This window comes from Topomyia yanbarensis, chromosome 3, assembly GCF_030247195.1.
Source record: "Topomyia yanbarensis strain Yona2022 chromosome 3, ASM3024719v1, whole genome shotgun sequence".
Taxonomy (NCBI): Eukaryota; Metazoa; Arthropoda; class Insecta; order Diptera; family Culicidae; genus Topomyia; species Topomyia yanbarensis.
The window spans coordinates 176,177,464-176,204,298 of NC_080672.1; the positions used below are offsets into that span (position 1 = coordinate 176,177,464).

The 26,835-nt window shown below is 37.3% G+C and overlaps 1 protein-coding gene across 1 annotated transcript in view; it reads left to right on the plus strand.

Moving 5' to 3' along the window:
• The first annotated feature begins 2,372 nt into the window (after nt 1-2,372).
• The window catches only part of LOC131688782 (uncharacterized), a 141,280-nt gene continuing 116,817 nt past the window's right edge, over nt 2,373-26,835 (plus strand). Inside the window, exon 1 of the mRNA XM_058973299.1 lies at nt 2,373-3,464. Within this exon, the coding sequence (XP_058829282.1) occupies nt 3,463-3,464 (2 nt within the window). The 5' untranslated portion in view covers nt 2,373-3,462. The remainder of the gene's footprint in view (nt 3,465-26,835) is intronic.

Below are 26,835 nucleotides of genomic sequence, written 5' to 3' on the forward strand. Positions count from 1 at the left end.
TAAAAAAAATTTATCAGACAGTTTTAATGTCAATAATTTTTTTTTAATTTCAATAAAATATTTATTAAAATTGGAACCATATTTTTATTGAAACAATAAATAAATTTTATTGAATTCAATCAATTAATTAGCTGTCTCCCGGCCAATAATTTCATTTATTGAATTTGATTTATATTTTTATTGAACCTACAAATCTTTTTGCTGCGTGTAGCGCAGTCTTAAAGAACCGCTAAGCCATATATTCTGACAGAATGCCAGTATTAGGCCAGAAATGGCGAAATATAGTACTGTTACTGAGCAGAAAAAGGATCCCTTCTCACTATTTTTAAAATTTGACAGTCATCCCTAGCGTTAGTTTTCCGATTTCTTCCTCAAGATTCTGGAGCTTTCGAGTATTTTAAGACCCATATTCTGTAAGCATTCGATAGTTTCTGAGATTTCTTTAAAAGTTTTACCTACATTACAAAATTTTTAAATCAGTCATCGCTCAACGGAAGTGCAATGCTTACCTCGGCTCATAGCAACTTACGGCTTTCGCGGATAAAGCCCTATAAATCAAAGAATAAACTTGACGAGATATCGTCTGTAACTGCGATAGTGAATTTACACCTATTATTATTTCCGCTTAAATATTGCGAAAGTTTATTTTTGAAAGAGATTATAACTACTAGAGGGAGCAAAGCGCTACTGTCTCCTCGCGACCTCTAGTAGTAATGATCTCTTTATTTTCACTCTGAGCTTAACTATGCACGATTTTGACAGCTAGCTATATTCAATCCAATGACTATTACGCGTGTGATCTCACATCTAGATGGCGCTCGAATATATTCATTGTCAAGTGAAAAAAGCACATACCACACTATGGTACGGTTACAACTATTATATTTTCCACCCCTGTTATACGAAACGGGAAAGATGTCTTCCAATAGCCTGAGCTATGTGATGGTCGTCCAAAGATTCAACAACGAAAACGTTATTAAACTATTCACGAAGTGCTTTTGCCACCCTTCCCACCAGAGCCATGGAAGTTGTGCTCTGTAGGCCGAGTACGCCACGAAAACAAGTTTTTATGTTGGCCAGAAGTGAATCAAAAGTGCAACCGCTAAAACGGCTGCCCAAAATGCTCTTACATATAATGCCACAGATTTTTGTTTAGGTATACTTCAACATATTTCTAATGTTTAATATAAGAACTTGTAAATGTGTGATTGAATGTGCAAAAGCGATAGATAACTAAATATTTTGTTTTAGTCAATCATTTGTGGAATGGACGGCCCCAGAACATACATAGACAAGAATTCGCAGTTTCAAAAAACTAAAATTGAGCTCTCGAAGTTAACAGTCGGAAGGACATGAAAAAAGAGCCTTCAGCGTAAAAACGGACAAAAGTAGTCGACCTCTACAGAGCACTTTTGTTGTCGATCCTAAAGTTGAATGCAACGTTATACGGGTTTCCCCGTATGAAATATTTGCGAATACGAATTACGCTTGAGGCTACAGCCCAAATAAAGAATCATTTTTTATATTGGAGATCCTGCTTGTTATTTTTTGGGGGAGAATGTTTTGAACAGTTTTTGTTTCAAAAGACTTCAATTTTAGTTTTACAGTTGAATAATTTAGCCGACATTTAAATTTTGAAATAATTAAATGGGTTTGCGCTAACTGTCCTTCCACCAAACACAAAATTACAAAAATTGCATTATGTTATGCTGGCTGCCTATATTACTGTGGTGCAATAAATTGCTAATCTCCTTAGGCACTCAAAAAATCTAGTTGGATAATTTATATGACGTGCACAGTTTTATGGCAAATTCTGCACAATAGACACTTTTTGATGCATAATACAATAGCTGAATCGGCATGAACTATTTCATATTATAACAATATTACAGCAACATCGTAACTCTATAATGACATCAATTATCAAATGTTGCACGATAAGACCATAGTCTAACAACTATCTATATTTTCAATACACCACGTGCGCCGCGAAATAAAATTATTCCAAAGAAGCTTAAATCATCACATTGAGCGCGCAACACATTTCAACTATCGCGGTGCAACGGCATCTAGCTGATTGCCGTCGCTCAACCCCCTACGAATGTCACAAGCCACCCCAGCATAAACGATTGGCCGTTGAAACCCCTTTCGGTGTCACATACCGAACGTTGGACGCGATAAAACGAACCCTCATACAACAGTCACAGAACAGTGAACTCTGCCTACGCGGGATTCGGTATGAGAACTGCCGCTATGTAAAGGTACCAACCAGCAACAACAGCAACAGCCAATTCCGATCGTTGCAGCAAACCGGCGCACGGTTGCAAACACATTTAGCTTGTGGCGAGCATTTAGTACTCTTTTGCGCCTCGTACAGTGAACAACTCTCTCGTGTGTGGCAGTTTGTACACAAGAAGGCTGAACTGTGGAGGATCTGACTGCAGGGATACTACCGCAAGCGATTGAAGATTGCAGACCGACGGTAGACATCAAGTGCCATTAAGCCGTATGATTTTGGTTTACTCTCGTGTATATGCTGTTAGAAAGTGCTTCAGTTTATTAGAAACATCGCAACCCTTACCTTGGCACGGTGTGTAAATCAAGGCAAAGAGTATCTGTTGTGTGATTCGCGCTTTCGGTTAATCAACAAAATTATCAGCCTCCTGATAACGATTTATTTTTGAATTGTGCTCAGCTTGAGCTTTAGGTGCATACACGTGAGTTAAACGGCTCGTTTACACTGTTTAATGTTTTATCCAAAAATGAGAAGAATTAATCATTTTCGGTGCAAAAAAGGGTGAAGACGAAAATTTTTTCAAAGCTGAAAATTAGATAATTGGATGCAATTTGTTACTCCACATCAGTAAAGCACAGGAGTTCAATCAAAAGTATAATGTGTACTGAAGATGATGAGTTTATAGATGAAAAGCACAAGAAAATAATACATGTGACAGATGCTGATGGAAGAGTTAAACTTAAATAATTGTTTAATCCAGTGCCGAATTCAAATGTTTTTCTGAGAATACTACGTTCAAGGTGCGAAAAAACGCGTAATACAGCACAAGGAAATGAAAGTTCCAATGGATGTTTAGTGAATTTAGCGGACCACGGTAGTGCTAGACCCGTGTCAAGTGAATTGAGAACAAATATTTGAAATGTTCTACTAACCAACTCCTTGCCACTGCGCCTGGGACTGGCGTATTAGTGAAAGTGCAAGAAAAAAGCGATAACAAAAAGCATCACAAGAAAAGCAGCCAACTCCGCGGAAAAGTTTCTTTTCCTAATCAATTTCTAATCTAATTACTTCGAGTGGTGTTTACAAAAGATTTTTATATGTGTTTATTAACCCGTTCGGAAATAACTCCCGCAATCTGGATCGGTGGCTCTCTGTTCAGTAGCATTAACGAATGTGACATTTTATTAATAAAAAATAAAAAGGTACAATGAGGCCAAACAAATACGATGTAAGTATGCCCATCATATCACTCGGTTGAAGTGCGTACTCACCGACCCTTGTTGAATTTACCTCAAAAACATTCTTGATTGAGAGCAATCATCCTAGGCGAGAGAGGAAAAGTCTAGTCCTGTCGTATACTCGTTGAAATCTTTCACCACACATATGCCGCCGCTTGTCGTGCCCGGCCTGCTGCGGACACGTTTGTACAATATTGTGTCGGAGATATAAACACCAACAACCAGGCAAGCGGCGAAAGTAATGAATACCACGATGAATTTCTAATTAAAGCACACAGAGAGGGTAAATTTATCGAGTGTTGAAAATTCTTATACAATAGAACAGTGAAAGCTAGGGAAAAGTTGGGTAAGGTGGGTTCAAGCAGAATGATTTTTATGGAATAATAGGTTTTTGTGACCTATACAGAAAACCATTTTTGACGGAAAAAGTAAGAAACGAGCCGTGTAAAAAAATGTGTATGATTCTACACTCAATAAATTATACCAATAAATTTCATGTTCTACCACAACGTATAAAAAGCAATCATTTTACAAAGCACTACATAGTACATTATTTTATTGTACAAGCTGATAAATGAAGAAAAAAAGCATTACTTGAATCGAAAAAAAATGTGAAAATGAAAAAAGCCGTCGGTCAAATTTTTCGGCATGTTAATTTTTGTTGAGAATGGAAGTTGTTGATGTATATAAAATCATAAATAGATCTATGAGCAATATATTCAAAGCTAAACGTGTGTTTTTGTTATATTAACCACATTCAACCACACTGCGCACAGATTATAATGATGACGGCGACTGTAGTATGTGCTAGTATGAAGCACTATTTGCTATGAGGCGATGCCTAACCTATCCGTTTGCATGCTCCTTGTATTTTCATTGCTCTGTCGGCACTAGCACGCCAAACGCAGTATAGATGTACCTACCTATAAATAAACAATGTTTCCAATGTGCGGAGGGTAGAAGCTACCCCTATTCCGATGGCAGTCTGGGACGGATATGATTTTTTTTCTGTCAGCCGTAGAAAATTCCTACGATGATGTACCACGTGAGTCAGTGCTGTTCATTCAGTCAACGGCTGCATAGATTTTTTGTTTATTTTTCGTTTGCGAATAAGTTTCAATCCGTACATGCACCTAATTTCATTTTATTGGCATTTTTTGTAACAGAAAGTTGAATCAAATCATCGTCCAACAGTTTCATCAGACGACAATTTTAACTATTTTAAAATGAATATTATTGTTGACGTAATTTCAAACATGACACAATTTAACAAATCGTAATTCCGCGGAATGACGAAATATAAACCGTGTGTTGTTTAATTTTACTTGAAAAATATACTTTCCATGCGCAGTGACAAAAAATTACACTTATTACCATTCGAAACAAAAGCCATATGTGGAGTAAAATTACGTGACTTACAAAATTCAACCTCATGAAAAATTAAAATCAAACGTAAAACTATGCCATGCTCTGGAGATATAAATTTACACAATTTTTCCTAGGTGTGTATGGTATCCATGTAAACTTTGGATCTTCGTCTAAATTGTTTGCAAAATTGAATTGTCATCATTTTGGGTTCCGTAATTAAATACCAACCATTCATTGTCAAGCAGCTTTTTGCCTATATATACCGATGGTTATTGTAAGCACCCTTTTTGCTCCGACTTAGTTAGAGTACAAGCAAGACACATATGACAGTTTCTAATTATTCCTATATTTTATTACTGCCCTATGTCTATCAAGGTTTCGAGACTACGATAAATTTATTAGGGACAGGCATACGCCGTAGAAAACGTATCGCTTCTGTGATCTAGCACGAGATCAAAAAGTCGCTGCCATTACCATCAGTAACTGTTAATGAGCAATAATTTTCTAGACGAATGTCCTGTTATGCACGGATATTGGATGTGACATTTGGACCTAGTAGGGTGCCTGCTTCACTTCTCGGCCTAGTATACTTTCCAGCGTTATCCTATGTTGCCTTATTTCAAATTTGGACGGAACTTCAATGAAAAACTTAAATCCGACAACTAAACTAAAATTTTGGAATTTTTTTTTCAAGTCTTCAAAAAAAGACAAACGTACTTAAAGTAGATCTGATTTATTGAAATTAAAGATACGTTCTCCATTGTTGGAAAATAAATTGGTGAACATTTGAAAACGGAGCGTAATCGGCTGTTCGGCGAAGCTTCTGTTTGATGTCGGAACAGGAGCGTTGTATGGCCTTCATGTCAACTTTGCTAATGTATCTCTTGATTCTACCAATCAACTTTTTGCAACTCGTGGATCTCCAGTCATTTTTACACACCAAGGAGCTCAAAGTCTCGAAGCAATCTTCGATTGTGCGACACTGAGACAGATTAGTTGGGTTGTGGTTTTTGGGAAGGAACGATGGTGTTTTTGGCATGCTGCGATGACGCTTTATCCGACCAAAATATGTAGTTTCTATCTGTATAATGTTTTTGTAGAAATGTACATCTTGATTGGTAGCTAAACCAGAAGATATGAGCCATGGTTTAGAAAGCTGTTCACACTTTTGTTTAAACTTATATTTTATGTTCGGAGATGCAGAACTATTGATGGAATAGTATTAATAAAAGTGAAAAATAATAGGGAAGTGGAAAGCTTGAGGTTCCTTTTTATGGAACGTTAATTTCGTGCGAAATGAGCGTACGGGGCTCTTAAGACCGCCGATTCCATCAACCATCTTTCAGAGGCTTGCGTCTGTGCACACGATTGTCACTCCACATCAAAGAAAATACATGATGTGCCAATCGACAGCTTTTTAAAAATATTTTTTTGCTTCTTAATCAGTTTCTCCAATAACAATTTCATAGCTTTTTTATTGGATGAAGTAGTCAAAACATTTTTTCTTAACGCTATTAAAATTTTGTAGTGGGCATTTGACTATTTTCGAAGCATAGAATTTTTCAATAGAGCCGAGAGCGCGCGACGCCTACCGCCACGCTCTTTGATCACACACGGCTTTGCTGTAAGAATTTCTACACGTCAGCGCGTGCGAAGCGCGTGGAAGGATTGTTGTGCGTGCCAGGCACGATTGAAAAATTCAACTCCGAAAATATTTATAACTGAAAAATTTGATTGGTTTTAAGAAAAATGTTTCAACTACTTCATTCAAAGAAAAAAAAACAAGTCCGAGCTTGAAATAATCTATCATAATGTGTATCTTTTTTTATCGACTGGGGGTGTTTTATGTTTGGGTATTGGCTTTCGCAGTCTTGTATAAATATCAAACGACTTATTTTTTTATTGTCCGACGTTTCGGCCGTTTTTTGGGGCCTTTTTCAAGGAAACTATACTGAATCTGCATTTAGATATTTGGTTTTAGATTTACAATGTTTAATGTGAACTCACTTATCTGTCTGTCGCTATTGTCATGGATATTTTTTCCCGCGTTGGGACGTTTGCTTTCTATGTTTCATATGCTGTTGGATTTTTGAAAACGTTTAGAAAAAAAGGTGAGGGTGAAAATAAAAAATTAATGAACATACTGCGGTTTGAAGTTTCTAACAGTACAAGATTTTTCACGGGTACACTTTTGGTTTCTACTTGACGATCCTTTTCAAAATACTACAGTGAGATGAGAGCGCAAAGTGTCAACAGATGATAGTGAGCTTTAGCAGAAATGTGCGTTAGTGGTGTGCATATGTATTTGATGAGCTTTCGAATTTCGTATAGCGACAGATAGATAAGTGAGTTCACATTAAACATTGAAAATCTAAAACCAAATATCTAAATACAGATTCATTATAGTTTTCCTTGAAAAAGGCCACCAAGAACGGCCGAAACGTCGGACAATCAAAAAATAAGTCGTTTGATATTTATACAAGACTGCGAAAGCCAATACCTAAACAGCTATTATAACTTTTCAATATTTTTTATTAAATGAACAATGCTTGGGTAGACGTTCCCTTATTCATCTCTTTAGACGGGATGCCACACTATTTTGATTGTAACTTGGCTTACAGTGATTGAATTGTTCTAAAATAGGTACCCGCTGCTTTGCTTCGTTTCTAAGAATCAGTAACATAAAAAATCTGGTTCGAAAAATGTAAAATTCTCGCGTTTAAGCGAAACAAATAGTCGAGTACAACGTACCCTTATTCATCCTACCATTTGATTTAATGCGTTGAATAAAGATGGCAGATATTGCTCTAACTATGTGTACAAATGGGTAGGATGAATAGAGGAGCTAAAATGAATTAGGGCGCAGTAACCTGAAAACTAAGAAAAAGGCGCCCATTTTATGTCTTGGACAATTGTTCTACCTTCTTTAGTTATTACAGTACTGGCGATTGAAAAAAGTATTCCTTTGAATAAAGTATATTTTTGCAAATTATTGACAAAATATCTCGAGACTTCGCCTACTATATTGCAATAAAAGAAAATACGTATCAAACCAAAACAATAAATTTGTTTTTGGGGATGGTAAATTCTGAGCAGAGTGTATAGGGTAGGGGCATTTTTTAACAAAAAATTATTTGAAAAAATTATTTGTTTATAATTTCGGTCTACCTAAATCCATGTAATGAAATAATTTTGTTTCTGAAGGTTTGATTGACATGGCTGAATGCTTTACCAAAACTGAGTTAAGTTTTTACAATAAGTAAAAATAAAAAATACTAAAAATGTCTGTCTACCATATATTGTTAACGCAGTTGTGTGTTGTGATCCTTTTCCTTGGCGGTGAAGCATTAGTTGCTTTATCCGTCGCAGCTTAGGAGTCATTCAGTCTGCCGTCTCTTGCGTTATCGTTCACATCCATGTCATCATCGGTACTGCTTTCTTGCTGTTCACGGTCAGAGGTTCTTACTTGTTTCTTGTTCTTACGGGTCGCTGTTGTAAATCAGTCTTCATCGGTATTAGTTTCATTCTTGGTGATGCTAGTTGTAGGTTTGGGAACGGTTGTCGTGGTCGTTGTCCCTGCATTATTGGTTAATTAAACCGTTGCTTTTGAGTTATCTGCAAGTTTCAGTGGCTGCTTGTTAGAATTGGCTGTAGTAGATGAGTTTTGACTAGTTGCCTCGGCGCATGTTTTTCCGTAGTGGGCTATCTTATTACAGAATTGGCATGTTGAGGTCTGCCCGGAATACGCCATTCTCTTGTGATTTGCATTCGATAGATATGCAAGAAAGTATTGGTTTAGTCACTCGTATCCTCACAATACGAACACCGTTGGGAATACCGGTAAAAAGATTTCCTCAAGTGTCATTCGTAATAGATTCCATTTCTCCGTCTTGCGACATAATTCGTTTGATGTAATCCTACACGGGGATTTTGATTCTGTTGTTATTTAATTAGACCTCGTGTTGCATGTTGTTCTTTGCAATGCAGTATTCTACCTGTGCTAAACCGTAAACCTTTTGTTTCCTTTGGCAAACTCATTTCACTGCGCAGCCGGGGCCATCGATACAATACTGTTTGTGCACTGAATATAGAACAAAGCGCTGGCTTGCTTCACTGGTGCCTATAGCGTAACGATTTTTTGCTTGGTAACATACACAAGCATAAAATACATTCTGAATAGTCGTCGCAGTCACAAAGTTCCTTTCAGGAAAATGGACGATTCACTTTGTATACCGTTTCAAATAAGTAAATTTCATCAAAACTATCCGCCATTTTCAACGTGTGCATTGGACTGCCCAGCAAAAAAAAAGGAATTTTGAAAATTCAATCGGCCCACCTCTAAGTCGATTCATAGTCCCACCAGGAGTTTTTATGGGATTTTTCGACAATGTACCTGGTGAAAAACCGTGAGCTCGCATTTTCACCACTTGGTGGCACTGAGGGGTTCCATGAGAAACCGGCCGATCGCAAAATATGACCATCGTCGATTCGAACGAAACTTTACATTTGTGTTCGGTTTATGAATCTCCATGATTTTTTCTGGCAATTTCAATATTCTGATACAAGAGCAATTTTTCAAAAGGGCGTAGACGTTTCTACGTGCAATAATTTAAATTTTTTTTTTATTCGATTACACTATTTTATATAGTAAAACTATCTGAGAACAAAATACAGGTAATGAATACTTCTGCATGAAAAAATATACACTGAAAAAAATGTTTTGTCATTTTTCACAAAAACAAAAAGTTTTGATAAAAATTCAAATTGCGAAAAACCCATTTTTTCTATTTTTTTATATTTTGTCAACAAAAATCTAAAGAGAAAAGGAACATTTTGAATGTAATTTCATGATGGAGAAATTATCAGCAAAAAAAGTTTTTCTAACAATAACTTCATACATGTTTTTAAATTTCATACTAATTGACATACAAAACTGTAATTTTATTACAGAATATAATTCTAAGTATCATTTTAAATCAAAATGCATTTAATAAATATCTTCCAACATGAGGTAGTTTTCGAGATATTTGGAATTTTGCTCCAACAAAAACAATTAATTCATGTAATTATGTCCTTTTTAAAAATTATTCGCGTTACCCCATCATAAATTGTCAAAAGTCTAATGTTTATCGTTTTAAAGACATAAAACAAGCTTTTTCAGTGTATTTGGATCATGGAGAAGCTTTTAATAAACAAGTTTTCCTAACAACAACTTTTGACAAATTTTTATAATACAAACGCTTATAAAAAAAATCTGAAATGTAGCAGTTCTCGAGATATTTAAAATTTTGTTTTAACAACACAATTATTTTGTTTTATTACAACCTTTTCAGAAGTTATTCTTGTTTATCCATCCACAACAATTAGTTTTTCGTAAGGCTCATAACATTTCCTATAACTTTCCCATTGACATCAAGCCGATATCGTAAACCGTTTGAAAGCTATACAAAAACAATCAAAATATGATTCAACCATAGGATCTGATGATTAAACTATATAGTTAAATTATATTTTGGTTGTTTTTGTATAGCTTTCAAATGGTTTACCATATCGCCTTGATGTCAATGGGAAAGTTATAGGAAATGTTATGGGCCTTACCAAAAACTTATTGTTGTTGATGGAGAAACGCGAATAACTTCTGAAAAGGTCGTAATAAAGCAAAATAATTGTGTTGTTAAAACAAAATTAAAAATATCTCGAGAACTACTACATTTCAGAAATTTTTTGTTATAAGCATTTTGATTGAAAATGGCGTTTAGAATCATATTCAAAAATAAAATTGTACTTTTGACAGCAAATAGTATGAATTATAAAAATTTAACAAAATTTGTTGTTGTTCATACGTCTCCCAACCTTTGAACGGAACGGATCGTTATATTTCACAGTGCTGTTCGGTGTGTAAATTTTAGTGAATCAAGGTCATCCTTTGTTCGTTCGTTAGCTGCCATTCTGTTGGTGCCGGCAGTAAATCCAGTACATTGTTTTCGCTGGTGCTGAACAATCGACGTTGTTTGCAGATAAGTTTTGCTTTATTTTTTTTCCTCGTTTGTTTTCTTTCCTTTTCCCTACTTTACTCAAATCAAATAATAAGACACATTCCCGTTTATATAACGTTCTGCCCTCGTGCTTAAATGGCCGAGGGCGAAATACCATCTGATGTAATCATGGAAGTCCCTGATCCCCCTAATACTCGCATTGCTCCCCGTATAAAGCAGTACCCAGAAGGTTCCTCTGGGCCATGGGTGGTATATTTTCGGACCGGAGAGAAACCGGTTAATATATTAAAACTTTCTCGAGATCTGACTGCTAATTACCCGGCCGTAACTCAGATAACACGTGTTCGGGCAAACAAGATACGTGTTCTAGTGAATGATCTCGGCCAGGCAAACGCGATTGCTTGCTGTGAGCGCTTTACACGGGAATTTAAAGCATACGTGCCTTGTGTGGCCTGTGAAATCGATGGGGTAGTGTCCGAACCGGGCCTGAAATGCGAAGAACTGTTGGAGCACGGGGTTGGCTGCTTTAAGGACCCCTCTCTTGAACAGATTAAGATCTTAGAATGCAAACAATTGTATACCGCAAACACCGAGGGAGGTAAGACTACCTACTCTCTATCAGGCTCGCTTCGGGTGACATTCGCCGGGTCCTCTCTTCCCAACTACATCCTCCTTGACAGGGTTCGCCTACCAGTTCGCCTGTTTGTACCGCGGGTCATGAGCTGCAGCAATTGCAAGCAGTTGGGCCACACAGCCACATATTGTGGAAATAAGAAACGATGCGGCAAATGCGAAGGAGAGCATGAGGATGACTCTTGCGACAAAGAAACTGAAAAGTGTATTTGCTGCGGGGGCCCTTCACATGCTCTTAAATCATGTCCTGCGTACAAGCAGCGCGGGGATAAAATTAAGCGCTCCCTTAAGGAACGCTCAAGGCGTTCTTATGCAGAAATGCTAAAGAATGCTTCGCCATCTGTCCTGTCCGAAAATCCCTATGCTGGTTTGGCTAACGTTGAGCAAGAATCTGACGACCCACGAGAGGGAACATCTTTGGTTAACCCAGGGGAATCCAGGAAGAGGAGAAATCCAGCCTCCCCTACATTGCCTCGTAAGGGTGCCAAGGTGTCGTCCACTCAGAGTGCGCCATCTACAACCAATAGATCCAACGGAAGTGATGTACAAAAGCCGAAGCAATTTGCTCCAGGACTTGGAAATATTAATTCTAACAAGGAGTACCCACCACTTCCAGGGACATCCAAAACCCCAAGTGTCCCCTTTTTTCAAACAGATACTCAGTCCAGTAGCGGACTAATGAAATTTTCTGACATAGTGGACTTAATTTTCACAGCTTTCAATGTTACTGATCCTCTTAAAAGCCTTCTGATACGTTTTCTCCCTATAGTGCAAACATTTTTGAAGCAGTTGACTACTAAATGGCCCCTCCTTGCAGCGATCGTATCCTTCGATGGCTAAGTCATCGAACGAGGTCACCGATTCGATCACTGTTCTACAGTGGAACAGCAGAAGTATCCTCCCGAAAATCGATTCCTTTAAATTTTTACTAAATAGTTTAAAATGTGATGCTTTCGCATTATGTGAAACTTGGTTAACTTCCGATATAAATCTCAACTTCCACGACTTTAATATAATTCGTCTGGATCGAGAAAACCCCTATGGAGGAGTACTTTTGGGGATTAAAAAGTGCTATTCTTTCAACCGAATTAACCTCCCTTCGACACCAGGAATTGAAATTGTCGCTTGTCAAGTTTTAATCAAAGGTAAAGACCTTTGCATTGCTTCCATCTACATTCCTCCTAGAGCTTCGGTAGGGCACCGAACGCTTTGTAATATCACGGAATCCTTACCGGCACCGCGGCTAGTTCTGGGAGACTTTAACTCGCACGGTACGGTATGGGGCTGTCTTCATGATGATAATAGATCAACATTAATCCAAGATCTTTGCGATAATTTCAACATGACCATCTTAAACACGGGAGAAATGACGCGGATTCCTACACCACCAGCACGCGCAAGCGCGTTGGATTTATCGCTTTGCTCGACATCGCTACAGTTAGATTGCATGTGGAAGGTGATCCCTGATCCCCACGGTAGCGATCATTTGCCTATCGTGATTTCAATTGCTAACGGTTCAAGACCATCGGAAACAATCAATGTATCGTATGACCTCACACGGAACATTGATTGGAAGAGTTACGCAACCGCGATATCCGTTAAAATCGAATCCACTCAAGAACTTCCTCCGGAGGAAGAGTACAGGTTTTTGGCTGGCTTAATTCTCGACAGTGCGAATCAAGCTCAGACTAAACCAGTACCCAGCGCGAATACCCATGGACGGTCTCCCACCCTGTGGTGGGATAAAGAGTGCTCAGAGCTGTACGCGGAAAAGTCCACTGCATATAAGGCCTTCCGGGAAGACGGGTTACCCGCTAGCTATCAACAGTACGCGTCGTTAGAAATAATAGTATCATAATCATAATAGTACCAACGAGAACGTGGAATATTCAAACCGTTGGATATTCGCTTTCGCCAAGAAGATCTGTCCGGACTCTGTCCCGGTACAGAAAACGTACCGCGCCGCGTCTTCTCACGATACCGCGAACGAAACACCGTTTTCGATGGTGGAGTTCTCACTTGCTCTCTTATCGTGCAACAATAACGCCCCAGGGTTAGACAGAATCAAATTCAACTTGCTGAAGAATCTGCCTGACACTGCAAAAAGGCGCCTGTTGAATTTATTTAACAAGTTTCTTGAGGGTAACATTGTCCCTTATGAATGGAGGCAAGTGAAGGTCATCGCCATCCAAAAACCAGGAAAACCAGCCTCCGACCACAACTCGTATCGGCCGATTGCAATGCTGTCCTGTATTCGGAAGTTATTCGAGAAAATGATCTTGTTTCGCCTCGACAATTGGGTTGAAGCAAATGGCTTACTGTCAGATACACAATTTGGCTTCCGCAAAGGCAAAGGGACGAACGATTGCCTTGCGTTGCTTTCTACAGAAATCCAAATGGCCTATGCTAACAAAGAGCAGATGGCATCAGTCTTCTTGGATATTAAGGGGGCTTTTGACTCAGTTTCTATCAACATTCTGTCAGAGAAGCTGCACCAGCATGGTCTTTCACCAATTTTAAATAACTTTTTGCTAAACCTGTTGTCTGAAAAGCACATGCATTTTTCGCATGGCGATTTAACAACATCGCGATTTAGCTACATGGGTCTTCCCCAGAGCTCATGTCTAAGTCCCCTGCTCTACAATTTTTACGTGAATGACATTGACGATTGTCTTGCCAATTCATGCACGCTAAGGCAACTTGCAGACGACGGGGTGGTCTCTGTTACAGGGCCCAAAGCTGCCGACTTGCAAGGACCATTACAAAATACTCTGGACAATTTGTCTGCTTGGGCTCTTCAGCTGGGTATTGAGTTCTCCACGGAGAAAACTGAGTTGGTTGTTTTTTCTAGGAAGCGTGAGCCGGCGCAACTCCAGCTTTTATTAATGGGTGCAACGATCAACCAGGTTTTCACATTTAAATATCTCGGGGTCTGGTTCGACTCTAAAGGTACCTGGGGATGTCACATTAGGTATCTGAAACAGAAATGCCAACAAAGGATCAATTTTCTCCGAACAATAACTGGAACATGGTGGGGTGCTCACCCAGGAGACCTGATCAGGTTATACCAAACAACGATATTGTCGGTGATGGAGTACGGGTGTTTCTGTTTCCGCTCCGCTGCGAACATACACTTCATCAAACTGGAGAGAATCCAGTATCGTTGCTTGCGCATTGCCTTGGGTTGCATGCACTCGACCCATACGATGAGTCTCGAAGTGCTGGCGGGCGTTCTTCCGCTAAAAAATCGATTTTGGGAACTCTCATATCGATTGCTCATCCGATGCGACATTCTGAACCCGTTGGTAATTGAAAACTTCGAGAGGCTCGTCGAACTTAATTCTCAAACCCGTTTTATGTCCTTGTACTTCGACTACATGGCACAGAGCATCAATCCTTCTTCGTACAATCCCAACCGTGTCCGTTTCTTAGATACTTCTGATTCTACTGTATTCTTCGACACATCCATGAAGGAAGAGATTCGTGGAATCCCGGACCATATACGCCCGCAGGTGATCCCCAATATATTTTATAATAAATTCCGAGAAGTCGACTGCGACAAAATGTTTTACACTGACGGATCAAATCTCGATGGGTCCACTGGCTTCGGTATCTTCAACAATACTATCACCGCTTCATTCAAGCTCAATGATCCCGCTTCAGTTTACGTCGCAGAGTTAGCTGCAATTCAGTACACCCTTGGGATCATCGACACTCTGCCCACAGATCACTACTTCATCGTTTCGGACAGCCTCAGCTCTATCGAGGCTCTTCGTGCGGTGAAGCCAAAAAAGCAACTCCCGTATTTTCTGGGGAAGATACAGGAGTCCTTGTGTACGTTATCTGAAAAATCTTATCAGATTACCTTTGTTTGGGTCCCCTCTCATTGTTCTATACCGGGCAATGAAAAGGCCGACTCATTAGCAAAGGTGGGCGCATTAAATGGTGACATATACGAAAGACCAATCTGCTTCAACGAATTTTTTAGTATTTGTCGTCAGAGGACGCTCAACAGTTGGCAAACCTCGTGGAGCAACGGGGAACTTGGACGATGGCTACATTCTATTATCCCAAAGGTATCAACGAAGCCTTGGTTCAGGGGGATGGATGTGGGTCGGGATTTTATTCGCGTAATGTCCCGACTTATGTCCAATCACTACACCATGGATGCGCATTTGCGACGTATTGGGCTTGCGGAGAGTAGTCTGTGCGCTTGTGACGAGGGCTATCACGACATCGAACACATTGTCTGGGTATGCGCCGGGTATTGTGACGCCAGGTCTCAGTTAAAGGAATCCCTTCGGGCCCGAGGTAGACCACCCAATGTACCAGTCCGAGATATGCTGGCAACTCGTGATTTCCCGTATATGTCCCTTATTTATACCTTCATAAAAACGATAAATATCCCAATTTAGCCCCTCTCTTTTATTTCTCGTTTTTAGAGTTTCCTCCTGCCTTGTGGAACCGATCAGCTCCAGAGTGCCACTATGTAACCGCCATCGCCCTTACCACTACGCCTGCATAGAAGGAAACTGAAGCGAGAGCGACTCGAGGTCCGATGACTTTTGAAAGATTCCCCGCGGGTCCGAAGAATACCATCCGCCAATCCGGTACTCGACGACTTACTATACTGAGGCGCAAATTTGATACGCTGATCCCCCTCCCCCCCCCCCCCCGCCGTTCGAGCGAAAGTTGCAAGTTTTGCTCTTCTTTCCCTGTCTCTCCCCTGTCCTTGATACAACTGCTGCTACACTGATGCGGAAATAAGCCACCCTTTGAATATCTTGACCAAGCATAAGTTTTAGTTAAAAAATTCAAATTAGTATTCTGTATTCCTAGTTTTAAGATAGCTATAATTTTTACTCTTTATTGAAACTCTTGTCCTCCATCTTGTACACAGAATTGAATCCCTAGTTTTAAGATTTCTGTGAAATTTCTCATAAATATTTGTTCCCCCTTCTGTGTACTAAACTATATTGTTAGTTATAAGATAACCGTAAAATATTTCGTAAAATACTATTACTCCCCCTCTTGTATATCAAAGTGAATCCCTTGTTTTAAATTTTTTCATAAAAAAATCTTTTGGCCCTCTTTTGTATATTGAATCTTATTTCTAGTCTTAAGATAGCTGTAAACTTTCTTTTCCTTTGTAAAAAAATATTTCAACATTGTAACCTCCTAGTTTTAAGATATCCAAAATGTAAAAACAAAAGCATTTGGCACCGCCAAGCTAACGCATTTGTGCCTATCAAATAAACGAAATGAATAAAAAAAAAACAAAAAAAAAATTGTTGTTAGGAAAACTTTTTTATTAAAAGCTTCTCCATGATCCAAATACACTGAAAAAGCTTGTTTTATGTCTTTAAAACGATAAACATTAGACTTTTGACAATTTATGATGGGGTAACGCGAATAACTTTTAAAAAAACATAATTACATGATTTAATTGTTTTGTTGGAGCAAAATTCCAAATATCTCGAAAACTATCGTATTTTGGAAGATATTTGTTAAATGCATTTTGATTTAAAATGATACTTAGAATTATATTCTGTAATAAAATTACAGTTTTGTATGTCAATTAGTATGAAATTTAAAAACATGTATAAAGTTATTGTTAGAAAAACTTTTTTGCTGATAATTTCTCCATCATAAAATTACATTTAATATGTTTTTTTCTTTTTAGATTTTTGTTGACAAAATATAAAAAATAGAAAGAATGGGTTTTTTGCAATTTGAATTTTTATCATATATTTTTGTTTTTGTGAAGAATGACAACATTTTTTTCAGTGTATATTTTTTCGTGCAGAAGTATTCATTACCTGTATTTCGTTCTCAGATAGTTTTACTGTATAAAATAGTGTAATCGAACAAAAAAATTGAAATTATTGCACGTAGAAATGTCTACGCCCTTTTAAAAAATTACGCTTGGGTCAAAATAATCTTATTGGCTGTGGAAAATGTTAGGCTTCCATGCCGGTTGAAGCTGTAAAGTTTTATCGGAATCTAAGATGGTCGGTCACGATTTTAGAGATTTTCGGACGGACCTTCGTGGAATTCCTCACGGTATTCATCATATTATCAACGCAAGTGAAAATAAGAATGTTAATTCAATTACTAACAACTTTTTCGAAGGCTGCAGTTCGAATTTGATACATGAAATTATTAAACTTTTAACTAAGTGATATCTGAGTCAGTTTTGCATGGGCCTAGCAGCGGATACTAGTACTCGATTCCCATGAACTATACATTTTTGTGAAATAATGGTTAGGTTTAGCTCAACAATAAATTCTTAAGTATTTTAGTTACTAATACGTGCCATATTTTAGTTGAAAATTTTTACTTCAACCTGCCAACGCATGGAGGACGCCAACTTATCTAAGAAGAGAGATAGAAATTAAGTGTCTTTTATAGAGTTGTAGAACAGGCAATTTGCAGTAATTCTTCTGAACATATCGATATTCGATGTAGACTGTGCCATACTGATGGGTCAAAACGTTCATCTAACTTTCTCGATAGCATAACGGCTTAGAAATACACCGATACATTATCTCAATTCGCAAACTGCTTTGATGGAAAAATACCTTTCGGAATTTCAAGCAACGTAGTTTCTCAGCCAGTTATATCTAGCCTCAATTAAACAATATACTCAACGAGTTAGCGAAAAATACAGATAAGGAATTGAATGGATTATACCTACTTCCTCGATGCGTGTAAACCTTGAAAGTGCTCTGAATGTATTATGGTTTAATTTCAGTTTAAACTGAAACGTAAATACATGCCAGTATAACAATATAACAAAGCATAATTCGAGTTATACGTGTTGGAGAAATAACAGTGTTAGCCCCATCATGCAGAATTCTGTTGTGTTAGGTCAGGTTAGCACAATATAATGAACCGAAAATTAAATTCTGTCTCACCATTTGTGCCATTTTCTTTGCATCAAGCAGCAAAGCCGGGGACATATAGCCTCTTGACCAGAACTAATTGAAATATTTTGCACAGCTTTGCATGTGAAACCGTTGTGCTCAGCTCTCGGGCCGCTTGTGGTCCTCTTAGCTTACTACGAGTACACGTTCACATTCTTATCAGGGTTATAATGAGTATGACTAATTGGTTGATAACTTGTAACCAAATCCTACACTGCCGCTGTTTGAATACAAGCATGTAGCTTATGGTATTTTCGTTTTTAACAGTGCACTACAACGGTGTAGTCGGTGTTACACTCATTTATACATTAATACTTTATCTCTTTTTGCACTACACCGGTGTAACATCAGGTAAAAATTTAAATGCTATTAGTGTATTGCGATCTTGGTTGAAAGATTCATTCACCGCTGGTCAAAGTAGGCTTGCATGTGCTCTTATAGGATCCACGAGATTCTTGATAAAATGAGATTAAAACACGATTAACAAGAAATCGTCAGTCTTCCGTCATCGAAACACCACCGAATGTCGAAATTTGTTGCATTCAGTTCGTATGAAGACGTTCACACACAACATCAAAGGCACGGAAAATTTCGCGTACGCACATGCGTACATGAGAAAATTAGTGCAGGATACTTAAGTCTCCATGAACATAATGGAACCGGCCGTTCGCACATTCTGTTGCTTCCTCCCATAGACTCGACATTATGTGCTGCGGCGATGACGACGCGTCGATATGTAAATCGTAAAAACAAGAAAAGCCTTAGCAGAACTTGACCTTCTACATATTTCTACAGATATCGCTATCATATCGAATCGGTTCCGACAGCATGAAGTACAAAGTTACTTCACGCTCGTCCGGATATGCCGAAGACTCAGGTGATTCGCATTTCTAATGCCAAAAGATCCTGACTCCAGTGGTAGCAGACAAAAGGTTAAATTGCCGGGAAGCTCTAAGCTTGACAATATAACCCTACTCCACGCTTTCTAAACTTTCTTCCTTTAACTTCTTGCTCTCCCTTGAGTACTATGGCTCTTAATATCGAAAAATATACTTCACCTTCCAGCTCCTTGCTAATTAAATGCCGTTACAATAGATAAAAAATTGGTCGTTAACAAAAAAAGTAGAAAAAATATCGCTATCAATTCTTAGTGTACAAGATGATTTCAGGAGCTGTGCTTTGATTCTAGTAACACTAAGAATCCCTCTTGGTCAGGTCCCAAAAATATAATTTTTGACTTATGAGCTGGTTTACTGTGCAACCATACTAGTGGCGGATCCAAGGGGAGAGTTATTATAGTTAAATTATAAATTAATTTGAATTTTATATTAGTTTAAAACTCAAAATCTTTTCAAACCAAATTTTACCACCAATACTAATTATCATTAAATGAGGTTTTTACGTATTACGTGTTGTACAATGTTCATTTTAAAATCGAAATTTCGAACCCCTCCCGAATTTTTTTTCTGGTGCCGCCCCTGAACCATACTATACCATTAAATCATACTTAACCATTAAATGCGTTACGTACGAATTTGGAATCTCGATACTGTATACATGGATCTTAAAGCTGGATTCGATCGTGCATATCTCTCTCTCTTCTACTGGCTAATAGAAAGCGGCTGGGCGCTTCGTCAATTTTTGTGGCTCCGATCGTGTCCCGTAGATCGTTCTCTATCTGTGAAATTAGGAAATAATGAGTCATACAGCCTCATCGCAATGCACCAATTTCGGACCATTGATTTTTTCCTTGTTCCTCAATAACGTTTGCTATGCTATACATGCAGCGTGTAAACTTATATACAACTATTGTGGGCTCTCAGAATATTCAAGTGCTCGATAATATACTTCACACGCAGAAAAGATCTAATACTCTGGAGCTACACCATATCCGCAGAATCTCTAGAGAGAATAACTGTTATCAGAGACCTCGGAAAACTCCTGGATTCGCAAAAGACATTCAGAAATCATTATTGTCACGTTGCAGCCCAGGCAAATAGAGTTCACTGATCCATAGATACTGAAGAATAGAATTAATATGAATGAATAGATTCACTGAAGATTAGCAGAAGAATTTAGTGATCAATTTGTGAAATCGGATAATTAAAACTCAATATATACTTAAAAATTCAGTTCTTTAAAAAATCTTAAGAAATTAAAAAAAACAGTTTCCAAAGATCATTATCTTTGGAAACTGACTTCCACGTTTTCTAGGGCGAAATCTATAGAAAAGTTGAGATATGAAAGGAAACATATTTTGGTACCAGTCGGCGTCCTGTAAAAATCTAACGGTACCTGAAAGATATAATAAGATATAATATTTAGTGCAATATTACGTGCAGTACCTACTCTTTGTCGACATCAACCGCTTTAGAGTTTTGTTCGTCTATGGGAGATGCATTGGTAACTACTTCCGAGAGTTCCCACATATTTAGTTCCATGATCGTCTTGGTACAAATCAAACTCAATATTTCACGCGAACATCCTTAACATGTTTTTTTTAATCTTATATACAGAATTCAAGTTACATTAAACTTTTACCGGATATATGGAGTCCGCTGTCAGAACTCTGCAATATATTTCCACGGCGAAAAAGTGCCAGCAACCAACAAACCGGCAACTATGCTTTAACTGCACAAACCTACATAAATCTGTGTGACATTGATGACAAATATTCACTCCCACATGTCTACTGAACAAAGGTACAGTTATCATTTAGCGGTACACTAAACCAAAAACATGTTTCCCTCTTTTAAAAACCTCCTAAAATACATTGGATGATTACTCACGCCAATCAATGTTGCTGCAGTCCATTTTCCAAATCTCGAAAACAAATGCTGAAAACCGGATCTCCAGCTTTGCGTCAATCATTTTTACACTTCGAGTTTACGCTATATGACATTCACCGCACTTTGAACCGCTCCCGCACGGAGAATTTGACGGCGTGCGGTGGCCTAAGGTACCCGAAGACAGTCGCAACAAAGGAAGCGAACAAATCAAAAAGTATCAAATATCATAATCTCGGCTGTGCCTGTGCTATTAAAATCCATCGGTGTTCATTCATAAATAATTTATTACAAACTTTGGTGGTTGCATTTCATTGGCTTTGAAGAGCGCATCTCTTTCGGTCTTCCGCGGCCAGGTTTCTTCTCGTAATCGGAAAGGTGGTGAGCCATTTTAACGCTTCGTTGATTGTTGATGCGCAGACCATTGCATGTTAGAATTCCTACGTGTCATCGGTACCACTGAAAGCTCTTGTTTGTTTTGTATTGTGTCGGATTAAGTTTCCAAAAAAACCCAAAGAGGATGTAAACATGGCGCACTTTCAATTTTCGTCACGATGACACGCTTGCCATCGAGGATACCCCATGATTGCTACAAATCGAGTATTTGATAGGGGGTTTACTGATCGAAGTAGGTGTGCGATATAGGATTGTAAACGAAACTGATATATGTGAATACACACACAATATAGATGTCACGCTGTGAATATTACGAGAGAAACCAAACAGGTATACATTTCCCTAGCACAATGGGTTACCAATGATAAGGAGCCCGTGGCGTGAGCATACCAACAACCAAACACTTATCATTTCCGTTAATTATTTTCAGACTCGATTCGAAATCAACAGTAAAACTTTATTCTCAGCGGGGGTATTTCAATGTTGGACTTGAGTGAATTTTGCCTATATCTGTCGTGTACAGTTTTTTCTGAGGTGTCGATAATCCTTAGCATGAAGTTGGTTTAAACTTTCAACAATTTTGAATTTGTTTACTTTCATGTGAAATAAGTGAAAAACGATGGGCTTTCATTGGCGTTTTTCATATATATATATATATATATATATATATATATATATATATATATATATATATATATATATATATATATATATATATATATATATATATATATATATATATATATATATATATATATATATATATATATATATATATATATATATATATATATATATATATATATATATATATATATATATATATATATATATATATATATATATATATATATATATATATATATATATATATATATATACAATTTCAGTACATATGTTTGAATTTCCTCTACAAAATAATGAAGTTCCGTAATCATCACCCTGAATAGGGGCCATTCATAAATTACGTTACGCGTTTAGGGGGGAGGGGGTACGACAAGTTGTTACATGTTGTGACATATGGGGGAGGGGGAGTAAGCTAGATTGTTACGTAACATGTTTTTACCAAACAAAAAAAAATATTTCGAAGAATTTGTTGCGTAATAAGGGAAGAGGGGATAGAGAAATTTGTAACAATTTGTTACATGTGGGGGGAGTCCATTTTGGGCAATTTTCGCGTTAGGTAATTTATGAACGGTCCCATAGTATTAATGAAATATTTAAGTTGTCCAAAATACTACATGATAATACTAAATATTATTCAAATCAAATACTTAGTCATCAATGCTGCTATCTCAAACTTTTCTATTTCATCATTGAACAAGTACTCACATATGCGATTCCTGTGGAACTAACATCAATGCCCACCTATCCGAATAATATAGATCGCCTACAATTTCGACAAAAATGTATTAATTTCTTATTAAATTTACAAACTGCAGACTTAGCCGCAGTTGTCTTATTTTTTAATGATTTTCTCAGCGCAGAACCTATTTTTCTTGTATGAGTAATTAAATATTTTGTTGAAATGTTCAAATCACAAAGATAGCAAAATCAAATTATAAAGATAGCTAAAACAATTAAATAACAGAAATATAACAAATGGTGATCGATAATCGTGTTCAAAAACAGTGACTTTCCACAATTGCAGATTGTGTGATATTTGTACATAAAATATTACACAAGTGACCATTCAAATCTGAAATAAAAACGCTTTTATTCCACCTAACAGTGTGATGAGACATTTCTTATAACTTTTATCACTCTCTTCGGATATTATATCGTTTGAGAACAATTAGAAATTGATGTTTCGCGATGTTTTTGATAACACATACTACATGGGATAGTGGCAGGACTCAGAGAAACGCTCAAATCATCATAGGACAATATCAGTGTTTGAAATCTCAAACCAAATCAATGGGAAAGCGAAAAAATGTCCCATAAAAAAGACATACAAACGAATTATTGCTAATGCTTTGTTAATAAAATATTCCTCAATCAATGCATTGTGGTGTGAAAACTGAATTTTCCTAAAGGGGTTATATATTGTACTGAGCCAAAAAAATCGATTTTTTTTGAATCGATTTGAAGTTTATACTTTACTCAAATTTCCAACGCGACTGAGAACTAAGAAATGAAATCGCAGCTCCTGATATCACGCTATCTCTGCAGTGCATGCGTGTATAGTTCAAACTTTACTTCGACATCGACTTTTTCTAAAAGTGACTTCCCAGTGGTATCCTTGATTTGAATTATTATCGCTAATCCTAATGCCATAGAACAAATAAAAAACTCTCGAAACCGAACCGTTTGGGAAAATCATCATCATTACTGGAATTTTCATTTTTACGAATTTTTTTCCATAAGCTTCCGTCACTTGCTCGAATGCACTGGGTGCACAATGCTCTGAAAATCTAGCGAAATCGTCTTAAGGCACTAGCGGGTCTCATTCAGAGCCATTTGCCCGGCGAGTTAAATCTGTGAAGAATACTAAAAATTAACTTCTATTCCATAATTTTCAGCTCAGCTATTCGAGAGATCGTGCTCACCGCAAGCCATGAAAAATAAAGTGCGTTGTGAAGCGACGATAATTATTTATTAAAAAATCACGGTTTAATAAAAAATTAAACTATTAAAAAATTTCAAATAGTTTATAATTTTCACAAATTTATGAGGGTAAAATATTTAATGAGCTTTTGTAATATTGTGTAGGAAAAAAAGCTGAAAATTTCAATTTTCTCTATCTGCAACATAAAAACCGTTAAGTGTTGCAATTAATAGGTATACGAATTGGAATAGGTTCGCCAAATTTTGGAAGAAGTTGATAAAATAACCCCTTGTAAACTACCTAAAAATTGTTGTAGTTCGATGCAATAAAAAAATCTCCAAAAATGGAATGTACCTATTAATGTAGGACACAGTGAATAATACATACAATAAAGACCCGTAGTTATCAGTCTCATGGTGTATTTTAGGCTGGAAAAATGTGTGTAGTCTGATAACTATTTGTGATTATTTAATGTAAATTTCTTTTAAAGGGGTTTTCTAGCGAAAAATTTAAAAAAGATGAACTTTTTATTTTTGAATACTTCCATCTTCATGATAAGGAAAATTTGCTCAAGAAAAATTTTAGGGTGATGATCCCATTTGCGCCATGTTTCTATTATCACCCTACCCATTTGAAGCCGTTGGTTAGAGCGGTGTCTGCCATCTTTGTTCAACGCATTGAGTCAAATGGTAGAGCAACAATAGGGGCACTCGATTCGAGTTTTCGTTGCGCTCAAACACGAGAATTTTACTTTTTTCAGCGCATTTGTGTTATTATATTGGTTCTTAAGAACGAAGCAAAGCTATTGATGTCATTTTTTACGCATTCCATTGATTGTAGGGCGAGAAATTACTGAATTAGTGAGGCACCTTGCTTAGTAAAATAGGCAATTTCCCTTCTTGAGTTCGGTCTTGTTCGTCTGCTAGAGCCCATCAAACATATGTGGCTGATAAAATCGGTTTTTTAATGTATTATAATAAATATTCAGTATTCAAAGAAGTTTCTTGTGAACGACTGTATAACGACTTTGTTGCTACTTACTTGAAGTCAGCGGCGTAGCCAGAAATTCGGTTTGGTGAGGGTTTGGTGAAAATCGAACTTACTGTCCAAACGGCATAATTACGAAACCGTAATTTTTGAAGTTTTAATATTATGCAGAATAATTTTTCAGAAAATAGTAACAGAGTTCGTGTCATTAGCGAATTTGTTGAGACTTTATTGTAGACATGAATAATAACCTGAGTAAATTTGCCATAAATCGAGCCATAAATACTTCTTGGACGATATAACGTCAACATTATTTTATCAAATGATGTGCTGTTTAACGTTTGTAAAACTCATCGAAGATACTAAACCTCCGAAATTGGCGATTCAAAATGATGCTATCTTGACCTTAAATTACTGTTTTTGAATATTTGGCCTATTCATATAATTGGTAATATAACAAAAATCAAATGCTCATCAAAATCGATCAGGACCTGCTAGAGACGAATGGGAAACAATATTTTCCATAAAATTCTCTCTACATTCGGAAAGTGTTATCCTCGTTATTAATCATATTACGTTTTCGTCTCAACTCGACGCATTACCAAAATAAAAACCTGTTTTAATCCACCTAGTTGTGTAATTGTGCCTTTCTCATTTGTCCAGACTACTATTCCATGGCTGGTTATGTTCAATACAATGATGGAAATGAATATTACATATGAGCGACCGAAAATAAAAGTCGCAAAGATAGAACATGCTTCGCAAAACCCGTTTCATAGACTTTAGAATATAAAAATCGGACATAAACTTCAAGCATATAAATCGGACAGAAATCCTTCAGCATAAGAATCGCTTAAAAAGTTCTCACCCGTAAAACTCGGCAAGGATAGACCTCCAGTGTAAAAATCGTTTAAAAATAAATAAATCGCTCGTAGGAGCATCCGTATATCTTGATGTTCAAGATTAAAAGTCGGCTAACAAAAACTACTTTGTATGAATCGAATGCATTTTTCCAGTTTTTTCGCTGACGGTTTTTTTTACCAGGCTCTTACAAAGGAATGTCCCAGTCCGATATTTATGCTTGAAATTTATATCCGGTTTTTATATTCTAATATATTTGAAACGGGTTTTTTTTCGCAGCATGTGCTGTCCTTGCGACTTTTATTTTCGGTCGCTCATGTTCAGTACGATTTGCACATACATACAATGGATCGATAACCACGATCTTGAGATACTATGTGTCGATACTGAAACATCGCTTGAAACCAGTGGCGGATCATGGAGGAAGATCCGGGAGGTCCGGGCCTTGCCGAAAATTTTCAACTTGTTAAGAAATTTTAAACTAGTTTTAATTTTAAAGTAGCATCCCCTCACTGCATACTCCCTCCGGGCCGGGATGATTGACGAGTTTTAGAGAGATTGCATAACCTTTCTATATGAGAATTTTTCATTTCAGTTTATAAGGGAATTTGCTGTGTGGTCGCACTCTTCAACCCGTAACTCTGGAACCGGAAGTCCAATCAATAAAAAAAATTCTATTGCAGCTGATGGGAAGGTTGTACCTTTCATTTGAGTTTGTGCAAATCGGTCCAACCATCTCTGAGAAACATACGTGACATTTTTTCCACACACACCTACACACACATACGTACATATACACACAGACAGTTGGCGACGAACTGAGTCGAATGGCATATGACACTCGGCCCTCCGGGCCGGTA